At 38.6% G+C, this 26,980-nt stretch overlaps 1 protein-coding gene and 1 long non-coding RNA gene across 5 annotated transcripts in view; both read left to right on the top strand.

The window, feature by feature from the left end:
- Window positions 1-2,487: 2,487 nt before the first annotated feature.
- Window positions 2,488-9,451, top strand: LOC113044315 (protocadherin-18-like). 2 transcript variants are annotated; one of them, XM_026204202.1, is made up of 4 exons: window positions 2,488-5,452; window positions 5,723-5,811; window positions 6,634-6,803; window positions 8,152-9,451. In XM_026204202.1, the coding sequence occupies exons 1-4, from the start codon at window positions 2,963-2,965 to the stop codon at window positions 8,805-8,807; spliced, it is 3,405 nt and encodes a 1,134-aa protein (XP_026059987.1). In that variant the 5' UTR covers window positions 2,488-2,962; the 3' UTR covers window positions 8,808-9,451. The 2 variants fall into 2 exon arrangements, with proteins under 2 accessions (XP_026059987.1, XP_026059988.1); XM_026204203.1 differs by having other exon boundaries at window positions 5,756-5,811.
- Window positions 9,452-18,419: 8,968 nt separating this feature from the next.
- Window positions 18,420-26,980, top strand: part of LOC113044316 (uncharacterized) — an 82,358-nt gene continuing 73,797 nt past the window's right edge. For all 3 annotated transcript variants that reach the window (XR_003275869.1, XR_003275868.1, XR_003275870.1), the window contains exons 1-4: window positions 18,420-18,509; window positions 18,597-18,690; window positions 19,597-19,664; window positions 19,751-19,852. This is a non-coding gene — a long non-coding RNA (uncharacterized LOC113044316). The remainder of the gene's footprint in view (window positions 18,510-18,596; window positions 18,691-19,596; window positions 19,665-19,750; window positions 19,853-26,980) is intronic.

Genomic DNA, 26,980 nt, shown 5'->3' on the forward strand with positions numbered 1-26,980 from the left:
TCAGGGAGATTGAGACACAGTGGCACAGTATATGGTGTTGTAAAGTTGTACTAGCAGCAAAAAATGCAGATGTTCTTTGCTCGTTGACTTGTTCATTATACCATTTGAGTCCTTAATATACAATATTTGTTGCCAGCTAAAAATATAAGTGCTGCACCTGTCTCACAAATTGGTTTTCACTTAAATGTATTAGTTTCATTATCGCATTGTCCGTGAGTTTAAATAGATTCTGTCAGATGAGGCTTCTTTTTTTTCCGCTCTCGCTTTTTTTTAAAGCCAAACCGTGTCTAAGTGCATTAGCTTGTGCATCTGTTTTTACTTATCGCACTTCTTTTAGACTGTGTGATTTTTTTATGCAACACTGCGGGCATTCCAGAACCCCCGAAATTCAGCAAAGACTTTGACGTCTTTGTTCAGGCAATGTGATTAGAGCAGAGGTAATTGCATTAAGGCTTCGGAGCCAAAGAGAGCGCTCGGCCGTATCAAACCTGGTTAAAGTCGCCCTGCTAAAATTGGAAGGGCGAAACGCAGACGATTCGCAAACACGGTGTCTCATGAAAAGAATAAACTAAACAAAAGGAAGCGGCAGGGTCAAACATGCGCCTTCTGGTAACGCTGAAATTTCCCGGTAATCACTTTCCCAAACAGTCGCTAGAATACCCCAGTGTCTCAATATGGGCCTTCTTGGTTTGTTAAAGCACATGGAACTCCAGACTTGGGAAAAGAGGAGCAGCATTTGTGTCAAATCTGTCGCCAAAGGGCTTTTTATTAATCCAAGCCCAACTTCTGTGGGTTTGATACGGTTGGCTACATTTCCACGGGTTAACATATCACCATGGGAATTTGAGTGAGAGTCAGGAAATAGGCCATTTAATGTATTTTATTCATCCGTTTGCCCGTGAGCGTGATAGAGCAATTGAATTGTCCCCGTTTTTACACTTTCAAACTGAACTAATTTCCCTCTCTAGTTTAGACTCAGAGAAAGCTTTGTCTCTACAGAGGAACCGTGACCCATGCGCAAATGCAAATGACCTGGTCCAGACGACCCGGTCCAGACTGTGCACATTTTTAAGCGCTTACATGGATGTTAAGTTAATACATTTTGCTGGAACCACACCAAAAGAGATGCACGAGATGTAAAACCCCGCATTATTCACGTGAGCAGAACTGTTTGTGCGCGTGAGCGAGTTTTTCACTCATTCATCAGAACAAGTGATTCGACACACAGCTTAAGCTTAAACGTATATGGCAGATGAGGAGTCGGTAGCGCGTGAGAATACTTGAACCCCAACAAGGGAATAATAAAAGGATTTAAGAAAGGCAATTAAGCAGTTTTTGAAACATATTCGACATCTGAGGCAAAGGCTGGTTCAGTCCTCCAAAAAAGAAATGACCTATATCTGATGTTACAGTGTAAGCATCTACTGTAGTGTTTTAACACCACTTTAATTTAACACCAATTATGTTAAAAACATTTACACAAACTTTTCATCTACATAATAATTAAGAAATATTGTAGCTGACCAGATGGGAAGGATTCTAACACTTTATTTTCCATTGTACTTCTATGGACACACTGTATTTAGAATTTTGATCTTCCACGTGCTTTCAATTTTTATTTGATGGTAGTTTTACTCATTTATTTAATTGCTTATATATTTTTGGATGGTGGAGAAACAAATAGCATTGAGCAAGACATGGAACAGGACTAAGGCAAAACTTGAACCCAGGACCTAACAAGCACAAGAGCCCTTTATATGTCAGAGCAGCACACTGCCCTCTGTGCATGATAATCAACTGCAATGTTTTCATTTGGTGTTACAATCCACCACACTCTCTGAGGTTTTCCAGATTACCACACTATCAGAACCCTCTTGAGAACATTTAGACAACTTTTAGAAGGTGTCTCTTAAGTATTTTTTTTTTTTTTTTTTTTTTTAGAATGTGTCTCATTAGTATTTTTTGGAATTCTTGCAGGAATCTTGCAAGTTCTTCTCCCTTTAAAGATGTATAGGTTCTCCAGGTAAGGATTTGGGGATCCATAAATAGTACATATCATAAATTTTTACACAACATCATATTTTATGTTAAATTACACAAGTTAGGGATGCATACGCTTTCTAAACTATTTCACATTAGAAAAGTAATGTTATAAATAAATACATTTATTTGATATATTAAGGGTTTACAACATACTGAGTTTACAGATGTTTAACCACAACGGTTCTTAACCAAACACAGATTCGTAAATGAGGCCATATTTCGAATACATCTTTTCTGTAGCTGCACACATTTGCCAAAATATTTAATTATACGATGCTTAACCAAAAAGATAGAGGTGAATATTAAGTGATTAAATTGGATTGACAGTCATCTAGAAGGAAAGTTCAGCTCGAGATATTCTTAAATTCTGCTCTCTCATCCTTTGTTGAAGCGCGTTCAGGGGAGTGAGAGAGAGAGGAGGGAGAGAAAGACCCTAAAGGGCGGAGTTATCCACTTCCTTTCTCCCCTTCATTTAATTGGGATCTGTAGTGGCTCTGTGTTGAATGGTCAGTCGCAGAGAGAAGCGTTTTGTCTGAAGCCGTGACTGTAAAGTAGGCTTTGCTATTTTGGGTTAGTCAGTCAAAGAGTGTCTTCAGACAGCGGGAGACAGATACGCGCGCGCACAGGCTCTCCAGACGGAGGTTGCGCTTCCAGTCTCTTGATACGCGCAACAGATTTCTCCTTAGTGACAGAGGGGTATGCGCTTTTGCATTTAATGTCATTGCTTGTTTTAGGCACTTGCGCTCTATTAATTTTTCAAGACCCGTTTGTCACGTCGGAACCTTTTGAGAAGACGCTTTTCCTTCGGATTTGGAGATGCTTTTGAGACAATAACAACGCATGCAAAGGATTGAGACAGCTCAACAAAGGAAGCGACAATCATCTTGAGAGTTTATTTCAGTGCCTGTCGGAACCCAACATGGATACCAGCAAGGGCACAGTGTTTTGTGCCACTTTACTCAAACTTGCTGTGCTCGCGACATTGGGGCTGTACGTCTCGGCTAAAACTCTGAAATACCAAGTTCACGAAGAGCAGAAGGTGGGTACAGTAATCGCCAGACTTCGAGAAGATGTCGCTGATGTTTTGTCCAAACTTCCGAGCACGATTCCGTTACGCTTTAGAGCCATGCAGCGCGGCAGCGCGTCTCTTCTCTCCGTGCGCGACCAGGATGGAGAGATCAGCATCAGGACCAAAATTGACCGCGAGAAACTGTGCGAGAAGAATCTCAACTGCACTATCGAATTTGATGTCCTCACCCTCCCAACGGAGCACCTACAGCTGTTCCACATCGAAGTGGAAATTTTGGACATTAACGACAATGCGCCCCAGTTCGCGCGCCCCGTTATTCCCATAGAAATTTCAGAAACCGCCGCCGTGGGGACGCGCATTCCCCTTGACAGCGCCACCGACCCAGACGTCGGAGAGAACTCACTGAACACATACTCTCTGACCCCGTCTGACTTCTTTATGATAGATATTCTATCCAGAACCGATGGCGCCAAGTACGCGGAGCTCGTTGTGCTTAAAGAGCTGGATAGAGAGGTGAGAGCAAGCTATGAACTCCAGCTCACCGCCTCAGACAGGGGCGTTCCCCCAAAATTTGGAACAACGCTCCTGAAAATCAGCATAGCTGACTCAAACGACAACAATCCGGTGTTCGAGAAGCCATCTTATGTGATCAACTTGCTTGAAAATTCCTCTTTAGGCAGTTTGCTTATTGATCTGAATGCCACTGACCCAGATGAAGGGACCAATGGTAAAATTGTATATTCTTTTAGCAGTCACGTGTCACCTAAAATTCTAGAGACTTTTAAGATTAATTCTGATAATGGTCATTTGACACTAATGAGGAAAGTTGACTTTGAAAGCACAAATTCGTTTGACATAGATGTTCAAGCTCAAGACATGGGCCCTAACTCAATGCCAGCACACTGTAAAGTCATAATAAAAGTGGTGGACGTGAATGACAACAAACCTGACATTAGCATCAATTTGATGTCCACTGGGAACGAGGAAATAGCTTATATATCAGAGACGGCTCCTGTAGATACATTTGTGGCTCTGGTGAGGGTAGATGACCTGGACTCTGGGTTGAATGGAGAGGTGGATTGCCATCTCCATGGCCAGGGTCATTTCAGGCTGCAAAAGACATATGAGAAGAACTACATGATCCTTACAAATGTTACTCTGGACCGAGAGAAGAGGTCTGAGTACAGCTTGACCGTTATAGCTGAAGACAAAGGCTCTCCAAGTCTATCAACCTTCAAACACTTCACTGTGCAGGTCCAGGATGAGAATGACAATGCGCCGAAGTTTGAGAAGAGCAGGTATGAGATTTCCAAGGCGGAGAACAACTCACCAGGAGCTTATCTGTCATCTGTGAGGGCCTCAGATCCAGACCTGGGCCCGAATGGTCAAGTGAGTTACTCTATACTTGAAAGTACAGTCCATGGGAGCTCCATCTCCACGTATGTAACTATTGACCCCTCGAATGGAGACATTTATGCGCTACGTACTTTTGATCGTGAAGACGTGAGTCAGATCTCGTTCTTAGTCCAGGCCCGGGATTCTGGAAGTCTTCCACTGTGTAGTAATGTGACCATCGTGTTGACCATCTTGGATGAGAACGACAACAGGCCAGTCATCATGATGCCTCAGCTGTGGAACCACACAGCTGATGTTCCAGTATCCAAATACGCAGAGATCGGAGATGTTTTAACTGTAGTCCGCGCGATAGACCGTGATGCTGGCACCAACGGTGACCTGTCATGTTCTGTAGTAGGGGGCAATGAGGCAGGTTACTTTGCCATGGATGCTAAAACATGTGAAATTCGGACCAACGTCAGCATGCAGGACGTCCCACAGGATCACGTGGAGCTGACCGTGCTCGTGCAGGACCATGGTGCTCAACCCCTCAGCGCCAGAGCCCTACTAAGACTTTCACTTTATGAAAACATTGAGAATCACATGAATCCCCATCTGACAGGTGGAGGAACTGGAGACGGCACTCTAGACGTGTCCATGATCATCATCATCTCCCTTGGGGCGATCTGCGCCATACTGCTCCTCATCATGGTGGCCTTTGCCCTTCACTGCTCACGCGAAAAGAAGGACACTCGCTCATACAACTGCAGGGTGGCTGAGTCTACTTATCAACAGCACCCTAAAAAACCCTCACGTCAGATCCATAAGGGCGACATCACCCTGGTGCCCACCGTCAATGGGACCCTCCCAATCCGTGCACATCATCACTCACCAACCTCCTCACCCGGACCTGAACGGGCCCACATGGGCAGCCGGCAGAGCCAACACAGCCGCCAATCACTGAACAGCTTGGTCACTATTTCCTCCAATCACATCCCTGAGAACTTCGCCCTGGAAATGACACATGCCACGCCCCCTGTGGAGGTAAAAGCAAAACTTGCATATTCAAACAGTGTAATTGATGTTAATCTTCATAAAGAGCTTGTGAATTCTCTGTCCATGTTTATACTCATCTTTTCATTCACCAATGTCAACATAACATTCACTTCATCATGTGTGTTGTTCTCGTACTAACAGTTTTCCAATTTCCATCCGTTTGCGTGCGTGTGTGTGTGTGTGTATGTGTGTGTGTGTGAACGAGTGTCGTGTTCCATCAGTATTTATTTTTATTTATGTCATCTGTTTTTGCTATAGCAAGTCTCACAGCTCCTCTCAATACTCCATCAGGGTCAGTATCAGCCGCGGCCAAGCTTCAGAGGGAACAAATACTCTCGCAGCTACAGGTAAACTTACAAACAAGCAAATACTACGCTCCCAGCTACAAATCCATATTTGGGCATGATGTGCTCTAAATAGTATGGTAGAGTAGATGGGTAGAGATACTCAACCTGTTGTGTGCTGCTGGTTTGATCGGATTGGATGATAGGTATTCTAAAATGTTTGTGGTAGAATAGGACAGAACTTCCCTGTTGCCGTGGTCACCCACGTTCGCAGATCCTGATTGGACTGCTCCTCACATGAGGTCATAGCTTGCTTTCTGTGCTTTTTTTCTTTCCTCTCATCTGCGTTTTGTTTTTGGATCATGTCATTTTACTCCGTGCATATTGTTGAAACCATTGTCCCATACAATGATGCATTTCAGTGTCAATTTGGTCATTTAAAAACATACTAGTTTTAGATAGTTGCACTTTTTTGTCATGCACGCCTCTGCTGATGTGAATCAAAATATTTAAGAGACATTTTGGGTGTGAGATAAATGCATGGTGCTAAAGAGACATCACTGAATAGATCTGATATGATTGTTTAGTCTGTGCAAGTTAAATTGATGGGTTGGGCATATGCTTGCCTGCTTTGCATATGCATGTTCATAGACTGTATGCAATGCATAGAGATGCAATCAAACATATAATGCCACTCTTAATGTGTCATACTCTATGTTTGATTTCTCTGACAAATCACTTTTAAGTGGAGGCTTTATGTAGGTTGGTGGTTGATGTAACTTGATTGTTTTATATTGTTTTTTAATAATTAGCCTATATTTAATACTGCATACTCTATTGCATCATGATAAACCTGTAACTGTGTTTGTGTGAATGTGTGTGCAGGTACGCCCTCCAGGACATGGATAAGTTCAGTCTAAAAGATAGTGGGCGTGGCGACAGTGATGCGGGCGACAGCGACTGCGAGATGGGCCGTGATTCGCCCATCGACCGGTTGCTAGGCGACGGCTTCGGAGACCTCTTCCACAGCGACGGACACCACCGTCTCCACCCAGGTGAGAGAGGAACTCTGATTCGTCTCGCATGCGGTTTCTCACCTTTTATCATCCTGTGTTATGACATTCATTAGCTTGATTATATAGAGCACATTGCGTTTATGATGGCGTTTAACACCCCGGTCTACAGTAACTTATTTTTATTACTTTGTTAACAATTGCGGGTGTAAATGAAATGACCTTCACTATGCTTTTAAACTCAATATGGATGTGAAAATTAATGCTAAAAAGGCTTAAAAAACATTTAAATGATCTGGTTATTGGTTGAAATCATGTTATTCTTGTAACCACTACATTTTGCAGTGTCAATCTGTTTTATAGCTTAAGACACTGTATGTGCATGTGTGGATGTATGGACCGGAGTGTTATTTCCCTGTATTCATTCTCTTCTCTGAGTGACAGCCCTATGCTTTCAAAATCTGAACTGAGGAAAATTCACCGTAATTGCTTTCACAATGCAGTTAAACCCACCCTTCTGCACGCACACACTCTCTTTTCTCTCCCCAGAGGGCCGCTATTTCAGCCCTGCTCTTCCTCTTTCATAGAGAGAAAGAAGCAACCTGTGTGCATCGATTAGAGTTCCACCCTTTCCTCACCAAAGCGTTTTATTGTCATTTTCGCTCAGTTGCTTTTCCTCCATCCCAAATCCAGTTTGTCCTCTCCATTTTTATTCCCTCGCTGCTTTGTCTCTAATATTCAAATTCAGTCATATCTGATTCGTATAAGACGGTGTTGCCAAAGTAATGAATAATAATCCAGCTTAACAAAGGATGTCAGCCTGCACAAGAGAAACTGGAATGGAAGAATGACAAACTCTCCATCTCCTCAGCTTCTCAAGCTCACTCCCCAACTCACCCACCCACCTCTGAAATCCTTTCTCTAACTTCCTAACCTTATCACCCCTCTTCGTTTTCCCATTCTCTTTCATCCCTTTGTTTTCCTCACTTTCCTTTCTGTCATTTTTCACATGCCCAGAGACAATTTAATTGCTCAGAAGTTGCTCTTTCGTAGCTCAGGAGATTTATGGTTCATTTAAGTACAGTATCACATTTGTCTCAGAGGTTTCTCTTACAATGTCTAGTAATAAAAGTAGATACAATTTAGACAGTGGATGAGAATTATAGTAGGCTAGATAATTTGGTCTCATGAGAAGTAAATGAGAAATGTTGGATATTGAAATGTCCTTTGATTAACAGAAAATTGTAACTTAGACATTGTAAAGCTTTCTTCAGAAATGCTACACTAAAGGTTCTATATTTGCATTCATAAGAATCTTTAACTTTCACAGAGCCCCTTCATTGCACACAAGATTCACTCAATAAATGTCTGTCTGTATTTCTCTCTGTAGTCATGAAATTGTGTACGGAGGAGTGCCGTGTGTTGGGTCACTCTGACCAGTGCTGGATGCCATCTCAGGCGTCTTCGGATTACCGTGTGAACATGTACATCCCTGGAGAAGAGAGCAGGCCTCAAGTCCTCGAGGAGGATCAACAGTCAGTCGACTCAGCTAAGAAGAGCTTTTCTACCTTTGGAAAGGACAACGAGGAGGAATGCGGCGGTTCGCTGCTGTCAGAAATGAACAACGTCTTCCAACGTCTCCTGCCAACTTCTTACGCTGAGGTCAATGAGAACGAAGGATGCACTGGCCATCCCACTTCCTCCATCGGCATGGAGATCAGAAAGGGCTTCCTGCCGGGTAAGGTGTCATCTACAGCTCCCTCCTACCCGCAAGGTGTTGCTATTTGGGCGGCCAATACTCACTTTCAAAATCCTGGCAGTGCCGTGACGAGCGGACACGGCTCGACCAATCACGCAACATCACAGGCACATTTAAAATGGCTGCCGGCGATGGAGGAGATCCCAGAGAACTACGAAGAGGACGACTTAGAGAGCGTGCTCAGCCAGCGGCAGGGAAAACGCAACGACATGAGACACGAAGTTGTCGACGCTAGCGAACTGGTTGCCGAAATTAACAAATTACTTCAGGACGTACGCCAGAGCTAAACAAGAATCTGTTAAAGAACATTTCCCTGTCTCTTTCTTTTTCGTTCACTTTATTTTTGTAGAGTGAACTAATCATTTAAAGGAGGAGAGAGGGAGAGAGTTCAGCGCTGTAGCCTTGATTGAGTCGCATGTGGAAGCATTTCGGTTAATATTGTTTACTTGGTATGACTTTTTTGGTCTTTTCGTACAAAAGTGAACACAATGTGATTGTAAACACCTTTTATGTGTTTTTTTTTTTTTTTTTTTTTTTTACTCCGTATTTATATATGTGTATATATGTGTTTGTACAGAAAGCAATACAAATGTCTATTTTTATACAGTATTTCACTGCATGTATCTAAAATTAAACCAAGATTTGTTTGTATACTTGAAAATGTTTAATGTGTGTTTGAGCGTGTGTGAGTGTGCGTAAGAATGTTTTAATCGATACAGATTTCACAGTGTATACAAACTATTGTTGGTGGTCCAGTTCTCTGTTATCATTATTGTGACAACTGAAATACTCTTACCAGAATGGTTCTCTTTCCATGGTTTATCAATTACTGTGAAATATTTCTTGGGACCTTATAAGGATTTTTCTCTTTGTCAGCAGATCTTTCTGTTACAATTTTTCAATAATGTTGCATTAAAAACATTCATTTGGAGAAAGCTTTCACACTCTCTGTTTTCATTCATGATTTATTCAGCAAATCTTTTGGTCTTAGTTGTAATTATGTTTACCCTTTGGCAAATCCGCATTCATTATCTTTCATTATGAAAGCATCTTTTACCGTTAGCCTTGGAACTTTTTGAAAACGAAGCAGACATAATCGATCACCTTTCTACACAACAGTGATTCTTGTAACCAACATACATCTGTTTCCATGGACCTCTGCAATTGTTGCTTTCACTAAGAGCTCCCCCTTTTGAGCAGAGCAGGTATTGCAGACAAAAAAAAAGATATCTGCACATGGCTTGGCCATCAGTAGGAGTGCTAATGTAATTATTTCTGTTCATACAAATCTAATTGATCACTTTATTAAAGAACACGTTTTATCTACCAATAATATTCTGATTATATGCCTGATGAATCAAGCCTCATTTTGTTGTCTTTGCAAACCCAGAAAGGGTGGAATTCTGCCCTGGTTACCCAGCCATAACTCCTAGTAATTAGCTATAACCCTGAGTAATTAGCTCGTAGAAAGATTATGGCTTTACATAAAACATACCATGCCCCACAAATGTTGTTATCAGTGGTGTCTGATTACTTCATACACACGTACTGTATAAAATGACACAGCCCACTGAATCTTTCATACAAAGATCAATATATAATGTCCTACCGTATGCATGTGTGTGGGTCTATGTATGCATGTTTATAAATGTGTGTTCTTATGTTTTGTGTGTATTTGTGGTTAACACCTGTCAATGTGTATAATTTAACAGCAGGCAGCTGTTCAGGATTAGTAATCTGGAGTGCAGCCAGTCGATGTGATGCACTGTGGAATCATCTACGCTGCCCTGACCGAAGCATAGAGCGGCCATTATCCACACACTCTCGCTCAACATTGATTTTACTTTATTATTCTTTGCAGCAAGTGGCAAGCAAGCTCTATTCTCACACAATCACCTCTTTCAGCATGCATGTTAGTGTAATTGTATGGTGTAAACGTTGGGCACTCTGAACTTTGAATGCAGAAATCTCATGTGATCGAAGCTGCTTTGACTGTACGACCTTGATCTGGAGTTCTTCTTCCTTATACTTTTGACCATAAACCACGCTTTAAACGTGATGATTGTAAGTGCTGGGCAGTTAACCTCAACATGCTCCCTACAATTAGTAAATTGCTTTGCATAAAAGTGTCGGCAACACCGGCGATAACTAATCATCAGAAAAGAATACTGCAGCCAGTAAGCACTACCCTATTCATTTAGGCTAAGATGGGTTCCTGTGTGCAGCAGGGGTGTTAATTCACCTCAGGGTCAGTTTAATTCGCTTCCTCTCTGCTGAGCATCACCTGTGGCGTGAGGTTCCTGTTTTCCTGCTGAGTAACTCTGTGGTAAAGCTGATGTCAGAACTTGATTTTGGACTGGAGTAGATTTAAAAATATTATGTTACACTGAAGACTGAAGTAGCCTAATGGCTGTTGAAAATTCAGCTTTGCCATTACAGGGATAATTAACATGTGATGTTACATCTCTTGCTATTTAAAAGAGTAATATTAAAGATTAACATGCATTTCTTAAAATATACACTGTAAAAAATTTCCTGTAGAAATTACAGTAACTTACTGGCATCAGTTTGCCAGTAACTTACTGTAAATCAAACTTACAGTAAAAATACTGCATTCATATTTACAGTACCATTTAACTTGCTGTAAATGTATTTGCAGTAATATATTTTTTACTATAAAACACAATTATGTTTTTTTCTCCTTTTATATATTTAAATACAATAAAATATTACTTTACACTGTGAAATTTACTGTAATTGGTTCACTTTTATTATGTATTGTAAGACTTTACAAATTATTGTATTTCAACAGGTCTCACGTCTCAGTAGTAAAAACTATAAAAAGAAACAAAAGACTGTTTAACTTCTTTTATTGGTTTAATGGTTAAATTGTAATACTTGAAATAACATTTTAATATTCTTGCAGATTGTACTTTCAGTTTTCCAAAAACTTGAATACATTTCATTTATACATAAAAGTTTCATATTAAGAGCATTTTAAAACAACAGACATGAACAGATTCAGTCATAAGAACAATCTTAAAAATTTACAAATTCAGAAAACTCCTATGTAGAATGTATTTGCTCTTAGTAGCTTAATAGTTTTGCCAGCTAAAATCCAGAAACTCCTTAAAGGGATAGTTCACCCAAAAATCTGAATTAGGTCATTAATAACTTACCCTCATGTCGTTCCAAACCTGTGAGACTTCCGTTTATCTTCAGAACACAGTTTAAGATATTTTAGATTTAGTCCGAGAGCTCTCAGTCCCTCCATTGAAGCTGTGTGTACGGTATACTGTCCATGTCCAGAAAGGTAAGAAAAACATCATCAAAGTAGTCCATGTGACATCAGAGGGTCGGATATAATTTTTTGAAGCGTCGAAAACATTTTGGTTCAAAAATAGCAAAAACTACGACTTTATTCAGCATTGTCTTCTCTTCCGGGTCTGTTGTGAGACAGTTCAAAACAAAGCAGTTTGTGATATCCAGTTCATGAATCATTCGATGTAACCGGATCTTTTTGAACCAGTTCACCAAATCAAACTGAATCGTTTTATACTGTTCGCGTCTCCAATACGCATTAATTCACAAATTACTTAAGCTGTTAACTTTTTTAATGTGGCTGACTCGAGAACGAGTCAGTATTTTGTTCATTATCTGGCTCAGCTCGGTGTTCATCTTCAGTTCTCTCCTCACAGCAGTTCAGTCAGTGTACTTTTTGAGTAAATGAATTACTCTGGGATATTGGTTTGTTTGAACTCAGAAGTGTCAGCCACATTAAAAAAATTTAACAGTTTAAGTAATTTGTGGATTAATGCATATTGGAGATGCGAACCGTTTAAAATGATTCAGTTTGATTTGGTGAACTGGTTCAAAAGGATCCAATTACATGGAGTGATTCGTTCGCGAACCGGATATCACAAACTGCTTTGTTTTGAACTCTCTCTCACAACAGACACGGAAGAGAAGACAATGCTGAATAAAGTCGTAGTTTTGGCTATTTTTGGACCAAAACGTATTTTCAATGCTTCAAAAAATTCTAACTGACCCTCTGATGTCACATGGACTACTTTGATGATGTTTTTCTTACCTTTCTGGACATGGACAGCAGACCGAACACACAGCTTCAATGGAGGGACAGAGGAGATAAATGGAGGTCTCACGGGTTTGGAATGACATGAGGGTGAGTTATTAATGGGTGAATTAATTTTTTGGGTGAACTATCCCTTTAATGAAGGAGGATACATGAGGGTTCAGACCAGAGTTCTTCCTTTGCACCATCTTCCCACTTCTTTTGATGACGTGGAACTTTGAGGAGCACTTGCTGTTGTCAGGGTTAACATTTAACCTTTACAAAACAGAAAAAAAAGTTAGATCATTTGATGTGAAAAATGTCTAACAAAACAACCAAATACTCACAACAAAACCAAATACAGAAATGCACTGCAAATGGCACAGAACACAACGGAAATATTTCCAGGGGACCCAATATGTGACGAACCCGGATGGAGCATGTTTAGTACTCAACGTCTACTTTTGTTTTCTTGCACAAAATACAGAGATTACATATTTATGACATACAACTTTATATACAATATAAAAAAATGTAAAAAGAACATGAGGGTAAGATATTAATCTATACATTAGTAACATTGTAAAAAAATTGTAATGTTATGTTTAAATAAGTTTCATAGGTAAGAAATGTAAGGTAATGTAGGGTCCAAAGATGAAACAGCTAATTTTAAAGTTGAGACACACACAGATAAATAAAGCATATTACAAAAACTTTTTTGTATAAAATGTATTTATTTGCAACAGTTATGTTAACAGCAATAATAAGACATTTATGTCCCAAGTACAGCTATTAAACTGATAGACACCATGCTGCTTTGTCACGACAACATCCCAGGTTAAAATAATGAGGAAATTACGTTGGCTAAATCCGAAATCGCCCCCTTAACACTCATTCACTCATTTCTACATTAGTCCACTAATACGGTTCACTTGAAGCTGTGAATGAATTCGGACAGCCGTTGATCGCGCATTGGATGTACACAGTCGGGTTCGTCACTTACTGGGGTCCCCTGAAAACATTTCCATTGTGTTCTGTGCCATTTGCGGCGCATTTTCGCGAACGAGATTATGTTATTCTCCCGATGCTGATGTACAGAACAAATGTTACATTTGAAGTAGACATATTTTTCTCTTGGTTGTTTAGTTTCCTTAACTTTATGTGTTTGCGGTAACGTTAAATGTGAGACTGAGGGGCGGAGAGGCTTTGGAAAGTGTATGAGCATTCAGGAACTGCACACGAAAACCTTAAATTCGCCGTGTTTTTATGTCTTTTGGCATGATTAATAAAGGCGTATAATGTCTCCACAGAGACGCCAGTGTTTGCACACGACACGAACATTGCGGGTTTTACTCTAGCACTACAAGCATGACGTGCATTTATATGGGGTAATCAGTTAACAGCAAGCGATAATAGCGGGAAAAAATCCGACTGACTTTAAGCTAAATCCACGAAAGCTTTGTTGTTCGGCTAACAGTTCACATGAACACTCACCAGCTCCTGGAGTGGTCAAACCCAAGGCAGAGACCCGTTAATGTCCATATTTTGACGGTGAAACGTTCAGAAAAGGGAAAGAAAGGAAAGAAATATGAATGTTTGCACAGTGTCACTACAACTCTCTCTAGCTCTCTTCACAGCATAAATGTGAGGTGACTGCGCGCCGTTCAGTGGCAGCGTTTTTTTTATTTATATTTTTGTTTTAGTTAAACCAAAGATATAATATATTTAAAGTAAAAGAAGTAATATTTGTACCCACCTTTGCATCTGACTGGTTCTTTTCACATCTGTGTGTCTTGTTTTCTTCTTTCTCCAAGTGGGAAATAAAACTTGATCTGTGATTGGTCAGGTTTCGCGCTCATTTTTTCTTTACTGTATTTAGATTTACAGTAAATTAAAAATACTGTAATTTAGTGTCGCCAAGAGGGTATTCCCCAAAATGTAACTATAAAATACAGTAATATGCTGTATAACTGTCCTACAGTAAAATACAGTTCATTTTACAGTTAAATACTGCTAAATTTACAGACATTTCTAACAGTGTAGTGGTTCTAAAACCTGTCCTGGAGTACCCAGCACTGCACATTTTGTATGTCTCCCTCAATTATCACATCTGATTCAACTCATCAATTCATTAGTGGAGACTGCAAGACCTGAAATGGATGTGTCAGATATAGGGAGATATACAAAACGTGCAGTGCTGGGGGTACTTCAAGGAGAAGTTTGAGAACCCATTATAATATATTACACCTACTCAAATTGCATATATTGAGAAATGAAGTGGGCCCAAGACTGAGCCATGAAGCACCCCAAGTCCAGTGGTCTGCTTAATGCTACGTTAACATGCAGCCAAATACTCAATTTGTAATCAGATTGATGGCTTAATCAGACTGAAAAGCCTTCATGTAAACACCTTAATCCATCCGAATGAGCTCGATTGGAATGAAATTTCGATCGGATTGAAGGGGGTGGTTTATTCCTCTTCTAAAATGATTGAGAGTGCATGTAATGGATAAATATTAATTCTACTGTTGAGAACAAATAAAGACACCATGTAGGAGAGTGGTTGTTATGTGCAAACAGTGCGAAACTGTACTTTTTTTGTGCAGTGTGCGCATGTAAAAAATAAATAAATAAATAAATGCTGATTTGAAGCTTGGACATATAAATGTGCATCAAACCGATCACTTTATTTAAAAAATTGTGCATGTAAACATTGCCAATGTGTCAAAGGCAATAGCCAGGTCTAGAAATTCTGACAGTAGAGAAAAAATGAGCATAATCTTTATTTATTATTAACTTCCTACTTTTTGTGATTATATTGTTGTCTCAACACACAGAAGATTAAATTATTTTGTATTCAGTCAATGTGAATGATTTTGTCTCTAGAAAGATGTCCAGACAGCTGCCATATACCACAGCCAATACTTTCACACCATTGCTTAATTAAATCAACAAATAAATTCTGCAATCATGTCACGTTCTTATTAATTAACACTTCAAGTGTGGGGAATACAAATTTATAGGGTGTGAGTGTGTATTTGTGTTTATGTCTGTGGGTTGTGGGTATCTGTGTTCTGTTAACACCTTTTGGTTTCTCGGATTCACACAATAGAGAAGACTTGGGGAAATAATGAAGTGTGTTGCATCTCAGTTGTTCTTCTGAAAAGTACTTTGTGTAATTTTATACACAATATTTGTTAAGAAAGTATTATTTGAAACTCTTATGCAAAATTTTGATATCAATGCAACACTGGACACGACTGGAGTATCCACGTTCAACTGACTGATAATACTATTACAGATTTTATTTTATTTTTATTATTTATTTAATCTAAAATTTAAACTGGAAAAAGAAGAAGAAAAAGATTAAATAACTTTTTTTTTTTTTAACCAATAGTCAGTCTTTCTGATAATGTTCTCTGGCTTCTAAATGAGGCTATATTGATAACAGTGTTTGTTTCAATGTATTAATACATTATACTCTTAAGAAAAAAAAAAATTTTGTAATCCACTCACCTTTGTTTTGCCTATGACCTTGTTCGAGTCAGACATAAAAGGTAGCATTTCAATCTATGTTGCCTGTGTAATTGAATTCATTATTGATCATGAGTCGCGAACTTTTTCTTAGGCCACCATATATTATTTAAAGCTATTTCATTTTTTAGGCTATTAATAGGTATGCCATTTGGAACTGTTAAAATTACAAAATCTTCTCAGATTTAATAATGTCAAAGACGCTGCATCTCAGTAAATGCCACGATCATCCATTAGCACATATTAATTGTCCCTACTACTACCTTACACAGGTAGCATATTATACATGCATATTACTGCAGGTAGAATTGTTGCTAGATAAAATTACACTGGTCTATGAGAAACCGTGATCTCTCTGCAAGAATCAGTATTCATAAGCTGGGACAATTCCACATTTCAGTAAAGAGAGAGAGTGTGTGTGTGAGAGAGAGGTCACATGTTGTGAATCTTGAATTGGTGCTATTAATGTTTGGTAATGTGCTTCATGGGCATGCATAAAAGAGATTAACGCCACATTACCAAATCATATTTACTGAAGCACTATTTGCATAATGGAGTGTGTAATGGAATTTTTACGTGCACTATAATTTCATAAACTTCAGAAACGGTAAGTATTTGTGCTTTTCTTCCATTTACAGTCAGATGTCATTGTATTCATACACCGAGAAAGTGTTCACGATCCAACAGGATGCAAATGGTTTGCTTTGACAACAATTCAATTCAGATTTGATTTTTCACTAAATGATGTGATGCATCATAAATTCTGGACGCTGGTCAGGATTGATTTAAATTTGATTTGATTATGTTGGTATGATGCATATATATTTTCCCAACGGTGCAATTCATAAAATTCATAATATATTGGTGTTATTCTAGAAGTTATAATTTATAGTGAGGATTATTAGTGGGGCTTTTTAATGGAATGCCTTGGCAGCCACAACTATGGAATATTTATTCCAGTAGGTCTATATATTTTTAGATAATTACAATGATGTCTGAAGATCAGCTGTTGAAAGTTCAGTACAGAGTAACCACAAGCGTTTTAAATGTGTAGAACATATCTCTAGACTCATTCGGTTTAGTCACACACACCTGAGCTTTTAATGATAATTTACCATTCTTTCTCTAAAGAGGTATTTGTCATCACATCTGGCTAATGAATTGACTTTATCCTTTTCTTTTCTCTGTCATGTTTGATGAATTCGCTATGGAAATTACCATGGAGGCCTGCAGGGGCCCCGTGGAGGATAACACACAGTACACATTAGGGAGGATATATGTCTCCCTTTGCTTGACTGGAACAAGGAAAATAAGTTCTCATATCAAAACACTCCACAAATACATGGCCTCCCTAGAGATGGTGTGAGAACAAAGCCAGACAGACGTAGTGAGAGGATGGAAGCAAAAACAGGGACAGTGAGAGGACAGAGGCCCTGTTTACACCTGGTATTAACATCTGTCTTTGTGTCAGGCAAAATAGATTGCTGTTTACACCTTGATATAACATGCGTCTTGTTGCATCGATTTGTTGTTGGATTTTTCTGAAAGAAGGCCAGTTGTCCTTTACATTTCTTTTCAAGCCAGTAAAAAAAGACTATATCTTTGTAATCAATATGATATAATTAAATGATGTTCCTAATTAAATAAAATAATTAAAATCCTAATTAAAATACAAAATGAATAATGTTACCTTGCATATGGTGTATAGATTATTTTGTGAATAATTATTTTGTCTATCTTGTCTTTTAAATGAAGGAAGATGCTGCTGATCAAACCTATTTGGCCTCTCTAAACCAATCATTTCCCAAGACTGGTATACTGAGCCAATCAGAATATGGTATCTACCAGCCCCGCCTATTCTAATCGGAATGTTTGTGTGAGAAGTTTATTAACTACCCAACGTTATTCTAGAAAACTACAGAGTAACAATAACCAACATTTATCCAGTTAACTCCCACTAAAGTTACTTTCAACTCCCTGGCTGGCAGTTCCAGACAAAATCATTCTGTGCTCGAGGCCTTAGCGATGCCTACGTTTTGCTAATTAATAACGGCGGGCACGAGTTCCCTCGTTCAAAATAATCCATATTCATCAAACATTTCAAACGAAGGTAAGGACACATTTATGCACGTATATACACAAGTGAGAACACTTGTAATCAATTATTAGTGAATGAGACCCACCAAGGCTTGAGGCTGGTGTTTGAATATGGATTAATTGACCTGTCAGCATATTTGGGTCACCCAGGGCCAGTATAAGAAGTCAGAAAAATCTCAAGAAAGTTCAAGTTCGCCGATGATCCTGTTCATGTAGCACAGGCACAAAAGCCTACTAAAAGAATATCCAATCAGTTCTATTTTCAAAATCAGTATTTTGGAGCAGGGTAAGTTGCTTGGATAATTTAAATCTATTGATTATATGTTAGTGTAATATATTATTTAGCCGTTGTATTATTTTCACTAATTTTCAGTTATCAATCAGTGGCAGTTTGTGTAACTGATGGGAGGTCATGGCTTGTTTGCTGTCACCAGCAGATGGCGCTCTGTCAATGCCACATGGGAGCTGTGAGTCTGCTCTCGTATGCAAAACTGTCTCTCAGCTTCCCCTGGGTCTTTGAGTAGAAGGGTTTGTGTTTTATGTCTGCTTGTACAGAGCTCAAATAGACTTGAATTTTGCATGTCGAGTGTTTTCTCTCTCTCTATCAATCTGTTATTAAAGTAGACCCCTTTCTCTGATTATTTTTTACTCTGTAGATTATTTCTTTCTTTCCGATAACCTTTCTTTTTTGGAGGTTAAAATAGCATATATTGATAAACTATGTTTTTTTCTTGTTTCTTTTTTTTTTTTTTGCAAATGAAAATAAAAGGTGTGGGTAGTCTACTTAAAGTCTCATGTTGTCTCAGTCTTGGTTGCAAAATGTTAAGAAAAAAAAATATATATAAAATGTAGTTAATTAATTTGATATGTATTTAAATACAAGTTAAGCTATGCTGCTAACAAAAAAAACATTAAATAATGCATCTTACAGGTCTTATTCTGAATGGTTAATATATGTGTATATGAATTATACTGTGTGTCTGTATATAGACAGATAGATAGCTGTACATTCTACATTTATCTGAGGCAGCTAATGATTATGAGCTGTTATACATGCAGCTAAATGTGAATAAATCCAGCTTTAAGATCATGAACCCATCAGGAATCTCAAATGCTGTAGATTTCCAGTTGTGAGAACCACTGAAGGGTTCTCGTCCAGGTATCTGATCCATGAAGCAGTGCATTATTTTTCTGATGGATGAGTAACCTGGCCATGCCGCTGTCAGCTCTGACATTTGTTTGTCTGCGCTATTACAGACGTGTGTGTGATTGATAACTGAGCATGCTCTCAAGCAGACCTATGGGTGTTTGATAGCTATGTAGTGTGTGTTTGTGTGCACGTACTTGATCGTGTGTGTTTTCTCAATCTGCAGTCCTTGTTCACCCTGCAGCCTTGTGTCTGCTATCCAGATGGACTCATTACAATGATTCCCACACAGCTGTAAGGAGCTTGCTCTACTTTTGTGTACAAAAAAGACATTTGAGCTTAAGCAGAGATGGTACATATTTTATCTTTTTGTGTGTCAGGAGAGGCATCTGCAGATGACAGGAAGGGGCTGACGGAGAATTGCCATATGACCAATCGATACTGAGATGACAGTAGCAGGATGGTATGCGTGTTGCTGTCAGGTAAGACACGTTCAATTGTGTGGAGTTGAGTTTAAATTTAGTTCTGAAAGTAACTTGTGGACTTGAGCAGTATAAGTTTTGGAACAGGTTCAGTAGGTCTTCAGAGATGAGAAACTTGGACAATATTCATCTTTTCCTGAGAACTCAAAATATAATGTGCAGCCAAAAGAAAGACTGGTGAAAATTTTTTGGCCCCTATCCTAGATGGTGAATGTCACAAATAGAGGAAATAAACTGATAATATCAGAACTTGGTAACAGAATAATTATTAATCCATGATGCCCTTTTGGTGTGTGTGTGTGTGTGTGTGTGTGTCTGACTTCTGCAGGTCACTCTCATATCAGATAATGCGTTTATGATATGACTTCAGATGTCCAGGTTTTCTTAACATTGTTTTTATGCTAAAGCAAGCACCACTGCTTAAAGGTTTTGGGGTTTGTTGTAGGATGAAGTGGTCTGTGAATTTTTTTTTTTTTTTTTTTTTTTTTTTTTTTTTGCAAAAATTCATAGACTTGCACTGAACAAGGTAGACAAAGCCCCTGGGCAGTAAGCAACTAGTAAACTATAGATGCCCTAGCAACTGCATAGCGGCACACAAACAACCACAGATAATCTGTGAGCATAGTTTTGCACAGGTATACAACAGCAGTGGCATAATAATAATAATAAAAATTAGGTATATCTCAATAAATTAGAATGTCGTGGAAAAGTTCATTTATTTCAGTAATTCAACTCAAACTGTGAAACTTGTGTATTAAAAAAATTCAGTGTACACAAAATGAAATAGTTTTAAGTCTTTGGTTCTTTTAATTGTGATGGTTTTGGCTCACATTTAACAAAAAAGCACCAGTTCATCATTCCAATCTCACCAAATTAGAATATGGTGACATGCCAATCAGCATATCAATTCAAAACACCTGTAAAGATTTCCTGAGCCTTCAAAATGGTCTCTTAGTTTGGTTCACTAGGCTACACAATCATGGGGAAGACTGCTGATCTGACAGTTGTCCAGAAGGCAATCATTGACACCCTTCACAAGGAGGGTAAGCCACAAACATTCATTTCCAAAGAAGCTGGCTGTTCACAGAGTGCTGCATCCAAGCATGTTAACAGAACGTTGAATGGAAGAAAAACATGTTGAAGAAAAAGATGCACAACTTACCGAGAGAACCGCAGCCTTATAAGGATTGTCAAGCAAAATAATTTCAAGAATTTGAGTGAACTTCACAAGGAATGTTCTGAGGCTGGGGTCAAGGCATCAAGAGCCACCACACACAGACATATCGAGGAATTTGCTGAACCACAGACAGCGTCAGAGGCGTCTTACCTAGGCTATGGAGAAGAAGAACTGGACTGTTGCCCAGTGTTCCCAAGTGCTCTTATCAAATGTTTTTCAAAATGATCAAGTTTTGTATTTCATTTGGAAACCAAGGTCCTAGAGTCTGGAGGAAGGGTAGAGAAACTCCTAGCCCAAGTTGCTTGAAGTCCAGTGTTACGTTTCCACAGTCTGTGAGGATTTAGCCAGCAAACTCACCAGACCTGAACCCCATAGAGAATCTATGGGATATTGTCATGAAGAAGATGAGAAACAAAAGACCAAAAAATGCTGATGAGCTAAAGGCCTCTGTCAAAGAAACCTGGGCTTCCATACCACCTCAGCAGTGCCACAAACTGATCACCTCCATGCCACGCTGAATTGAGGCAGTAATTAAAGCAAAATGAGCCCCTACCAAGTATTGAGTATGTTTACAGTAAATTAACATTCTTTCCGGAAGGCAGACAAATGACAATTTTCTTTTTGTCTTATGAAGTATTCTAATTGGTTGAGAGAGTGAATTGGTGGGTTTTGTTAAATGTGAGCCAAAATCATCCTTATTAAAAGAACCAAAGACTTAAACTACTTCAGTCTGTGTGCATTGAATTTATTTAATACACGGGATTCACAGTTTGAGTTGAATTACTGAAATGAACTTTTCCACAACATTCTAATTTATTGAGAAGCAACTGTATATATAGCCATGATAATAATGTCATAGTAGGCTATTTACAAGAAGACAATTTTAACATTATTAAGAAAGTAGTATTTTTTTTTTTTTTAAGAATAAATAACTAAAATTACCGTGGTGTCACTGTGGTGACCAATTATTTTTCTATCCAAAAGGTTTCATTTGAAAATGAAAATATGCTCTTAACAGAAACCCAGTATAAATTTAACTTCCATCAAAGCTGCAGTTACGAAGCTTATTTTATGCTAAATGTTTAATTGTCCTTCTGAGGTTGAAGTTATAACATCAGTGTTGAAAAGTTTTTAAAACATTCATTGTAAGCATCATATGTAATGTATATTATAGGTAAGGATAAAATCCAGCACACAGTTTAACGGGATCCTTGGATCTTTATCCTCCAAAGGTTCTTGGCCTTGAAGACCTCTTTTCTAGCTGATGCATCGGTTTTGAAGCCCAAAATGCCCTTTATAGTAATTTAAGAAAAAAATAGAGGTGACCTTGTTTGAACTTTCACCTCAGTTTTGAACTATTCCATATCCTTGTGTTTATACGCCGGTACCTAGCATTAATGATCCTCCATTCTGGATGATCTGTCTTGCTTTCACCAAACAAACTCTGTCTCACTCCCTGTTGTCTCCCATATCCCTTTCCTCTCTCGCTTTCCTGGCTGCATTCCTACAGTGGGACTCATCTGTCTGTTCTTCCAAAAATCAATGTCTGTCAAAGGTGCAGCTCCTGTTCAGAGTAGGGCAAAAAACAAGGGGAAGGAAAAAATGTCAGACAATAAAAACAAAAGAAAGCAAAACATTGCATTAGCTTTTGTGTCCGCGAGTCTCTGTTTTCCTCTCTTCTCTAGCTTTCTCGTAACCTGAGGGAATGTACTGGCAAGATCTGAACGATGAGGACAATTCTGTTTGCACTCTCGTTCTCTGCCTTTTTCTTTCTCTCTCTATCAGGTCTTTTTCATCCTCTTCTTTCCAGTGCCCTCTCAGACCGATTTATGATTATTCTGTCAAAAGTGAATATTCTGTCATGTTATACTCACCCTCATGCCCTTCCAAACCTGTATGACGTTGGCTGTGCAACAAAAAGGAAGAACGTTTAAATAAATTCCCTGGTCGCTCCATGCAATTACAAAAGGGACTGGTGCTTTCAAGGTTAAAACAGTAGTCCATATACAATAGCCATCTGTTAAAACAGGCTACAAAACTGTCTTCATTTATACACTAGCATTCCTTTAGATGAGAGAAATAGAGATGTCTGATTCAGAAATGCAGGATCCTTTCAGTCAACCAGCTGATCTGGTTCACTAAGCCAGTCTGAATGATTTGTTCATGAATCAGACTGATTAGGTTATCTGGTTAATGACCCAGTCATCCGGTTGTAGCAATTAAGTTTACTGGAGTGAAAGATTATGCATTAAGAATATCACTTGGACTGTAGTGCAACAGTTGGAGCAGTTCTTTGAAATACAGCTTTATTTTCTGCCCTTTTGAACCCTTCTGACCTTCTGAATGCTCAGCTCACCATTCATTGGAAGAAAAGAAGCTACATGTATAATTTTGATTGCTTCTACAAAAAGCTAAAACTTTTAAACGTTGTTTTTCTTGTTCTCTTTTTGTTATCTCACCCTTTCTGTTGTCCTTGCTATCCCTCTCTCATTCGTCTCAGTATAGCAGTTATCTTCTCTCCTTTTTCATCCGGTTCTCCTGGGAAAGGTTCTAGTGATGTCGAGTGTTGTGTGTCTGCATCTGCAGCGTGTGCGTGTGTGAAATGAGAGGGATATCCTCTTGGAGACTCCTGTCTGGCAAGTGCTGGAATCAGATCATCACCTTGTGGACCTGATACCAACAGAGAGAGAGAGAGAGAGAGAGAGAGAGAGAGAGAGAGAGAGAGAGAGAGAGAGAGAGAGAGAGAGAGAGAGAGAGAGAGAATTGAATTTGAAAAATAACTTTAATTCACAATCATCTTAATACACACAAACAATAACAAACTGCCAACAGGAAAAAAACAAATTACGGAAAAAAAATTAAATCATCTTCAAAAATGGTACACAAAACTCCCTTGCAACACCAAATCTTCTCAAAAGTAAACAGATCATTCATATTTTTATAAAACTTGTAATCAATCAGCACTCTTGATTTTACCAATGTTAAAAAAGTGTCAATGATGTTTTGCCCATGTTTCTGTTCAATTTTATCCCTTCTAGTAATATATATTGCCATTTTTGCATACCCAATTATAAAATTCAGTAACTGACAAATGTACTTATTTTTTTTACTATATTTAAACCCCAAAATAAACACAGTTTCCGTAAACAATTCATTAAAACCACAAAAACATTTTTCTAAAAAAACAAATAAAGGTATTAATCTAGCACATTGTACGAATGCATGAAAAATTGTTTCTCTTTGTAAACAGAAGGGACAATCATCATTAACTTCCACATTTAAAATCGAAACAAAAGAATTAACCGCTAAAATTCCATGAAGAATTCTCCATTGCAAATCCCCAACCTTTTTTGATAATGGCGGTTTATATAGTACTCTCCATTCTGGTTTTTCATTTTCCTTTAAGCAAAAAAAAGATCTCCATGGTGTATCTGTTTTTCTTGCCAAATGATTCTTATTAAAACCCATTACACAGGCTCCATACAGTATTTTTCCTCTAGTAGATATTACGTCCAACCACTGGGAGTCCCAAGTTTTAAAAGGAAAACCATTAAAACCATCCAACTTTGGTGAGATCATCAAACAAGGGAAAAAATCACTTTCATCAGGAATGGACACTCCAGAAAAATAATCTTTCAACATTAAAACCTCTTCTGTTGTGAGGATAGACTTTAACTTAGCTAAAAACATTGCAACTAATCGAACAGATTTAATGCCTAAAAAATCAGCTACTTTAACAGCATTGTCCAATTTCTCTCCAGCTATGTCCAGCAAATGTCTTAAAATAATCACTTTTGATTCTTTAAGCTTAAAACCACAATTATTGTCATTCACATCGAGCCGAGCCCCAAGAATTAAAGGTTCCTCCAGAAGCCAGTGAAGTGAGTACGGGTTTTCAGATTTCTGAATATAAAAGAGACTCCAAACTTTAAAAAGACTCTTATAAAAAGGTGGAAAAACAGACAAGTCCATTTTTAAAGGGTTTAGTAGAAACAGATGTTTGTTTAGTCCGAGACCTCCAAAGCTTTGCAAGACTATGTGGGCCATTACCCTCCAGCTGACATCTGATGCACCGTCTATAAGTCTCTGCAGAAACTGCAAACGAAAAGCAGCAGTTCTGCTCTGTAAATGAATCAGCCCTTGTCCTCCTTCTTCTTTCGGTAGGTAAAGAACACTCTGCCGAATCCAGTGTAATTTATCCCAGAAAAAGTCTACAATAATCGCTTGTATTTTCATTAGAAGTTGAGGAGGAGGATCAACACACGCCAACTTATGCCACAGTGAAGACGCGACCAGGTTGTTGATCACAAGAATGCGTCCTCTATATGACATTTTAGGGAGCAGCCACTTCCATTTTTCCAAACGTCCTTTGATTTTTTCAACAACTCCTTCCCAATTCTTTTGTTGAGTCGTGTCATCACCTAAAAAAACTCCCAAATATTTTAAACCACCTTCACCCCAGACCAAACCTTCTGGTATTTTTGGTTTACCATTTTTCCATTTACCAACCAAAAGTGTTTCACATTTCTTCCAATTCACTTTTGCCGAAGATACAACAGTGAAATCATTAATCAGATTAAATAAACTTTGCACATCTTTTTGTCCACTTACAAACACCATTACATCGTCAGCATAAGCAGATAAACATATATTTTTTCTACAGTTAGGCAAATGTAATCCATCGATTTTTTCCCTTATTTTTTGTAATAAAGGTTCGATGGCCAAGGCATACAACATTCCAGATAGAGAGCACCCTTGTCTTACACCTCTTTTAACCTGAAATGGAGCACATAAACCGCCATTAATCTTCAATACACTTTCAATTTCACTATAGAGTACCTGGACCATCATAATAAAATCTTTTTTTAAACCAAACGCTGCTAAAGTTTTCCACAAATAGGGGTGCTCAACCCTATCAAAAGCTTTCTCTTGGTCCAGTGTAATCATTCCAAAATCCAAATCCAGCAATTTTGACACCTCGAAAGCATCTCGAACTAAAGAGATGTTATCAACAATGGATCTGCGCGGAATACAGTAAGACTGGTCTGGATGTATTACTTGCCTTATTACTTCGGCCAATCTGTTTGCCAAAGCCTTAGAGAGCAGTTTATAATCACAACAAAGAAGTGATACAGGGCGCCAGTTCTTTATGTCTGTCAAGTCTCCTTTCTTTGGTATTAGCGTTATCACTGCTCTCCTGCAGCTCAACGGCAACATACCTTTTGCCAGACTATCACTCAGCACCTGTAACAAATCCGCTCCCATCTCTGCCCAGAAGGACTTGTAAAAGTCAATTGGAAGGCCGTCAATCCCAGGAGCTTTTCCCGACTCCATGTCATGAAGGGCCTTATATAACTCTCCCAGACTAAGCCCACCTGAAAGAGCCACATTACCTTCTTCTGACATCTTTGGTAGGGAATTAAAAAAATTACTGTCCTCATCACCTTCTATTACACACTCACTTCTATACAAATCTTTGTAAAAATCAACTGCTCTCTTTCTTATATCACTAGGGTTCAACAAAAATTGACCCTCTTCCGATCGCAAGGCTTTAACCAATCTCTTCTGCCCATTTTTTTTCTCTAAACAGAAAAAAAATTTTGACGGTGCATCCATATGATTTATATTTTGGAATCTTGATCTGACCAATGCGCCCTGTGTTCTGTATTCCAGCAGATCCGCTAACTGAGCTTTCTTTTTAAAAAATAGTTCCCAATGATTACTTGTCCCAGTTGATTCAGCTATTTTTTGACACTCACTTAATTCATTCTCCAAAGTTTCCAGAGATCTTTTAAAATCTATAGTGACGTTGCGAGTGTATTGTTGACAAAACTGTCTAATTTTAACTTTACCAATGTCCCACCACTGTTGTATTGATCTAAAATTAGTCTTTGATTTTCTATAATTCTGCCAAAAATATTTAAAAGAATCTCTAAAAAAACTATCATTCA

Source organism: Carassius auratus, chromosome 26 (assembly GCF_003368295.1).
Source record: "Carassius auratus strain Wakin chromosome 26, ASM336829v1, whole genome shotgun sequence".
Classification (NCBI taxonomy): Eukaryota; Metazoa; Chordata; class Actinopteri; order Cypriniformes; family Cyprinidae; genus Carassius; species Carassius auratus.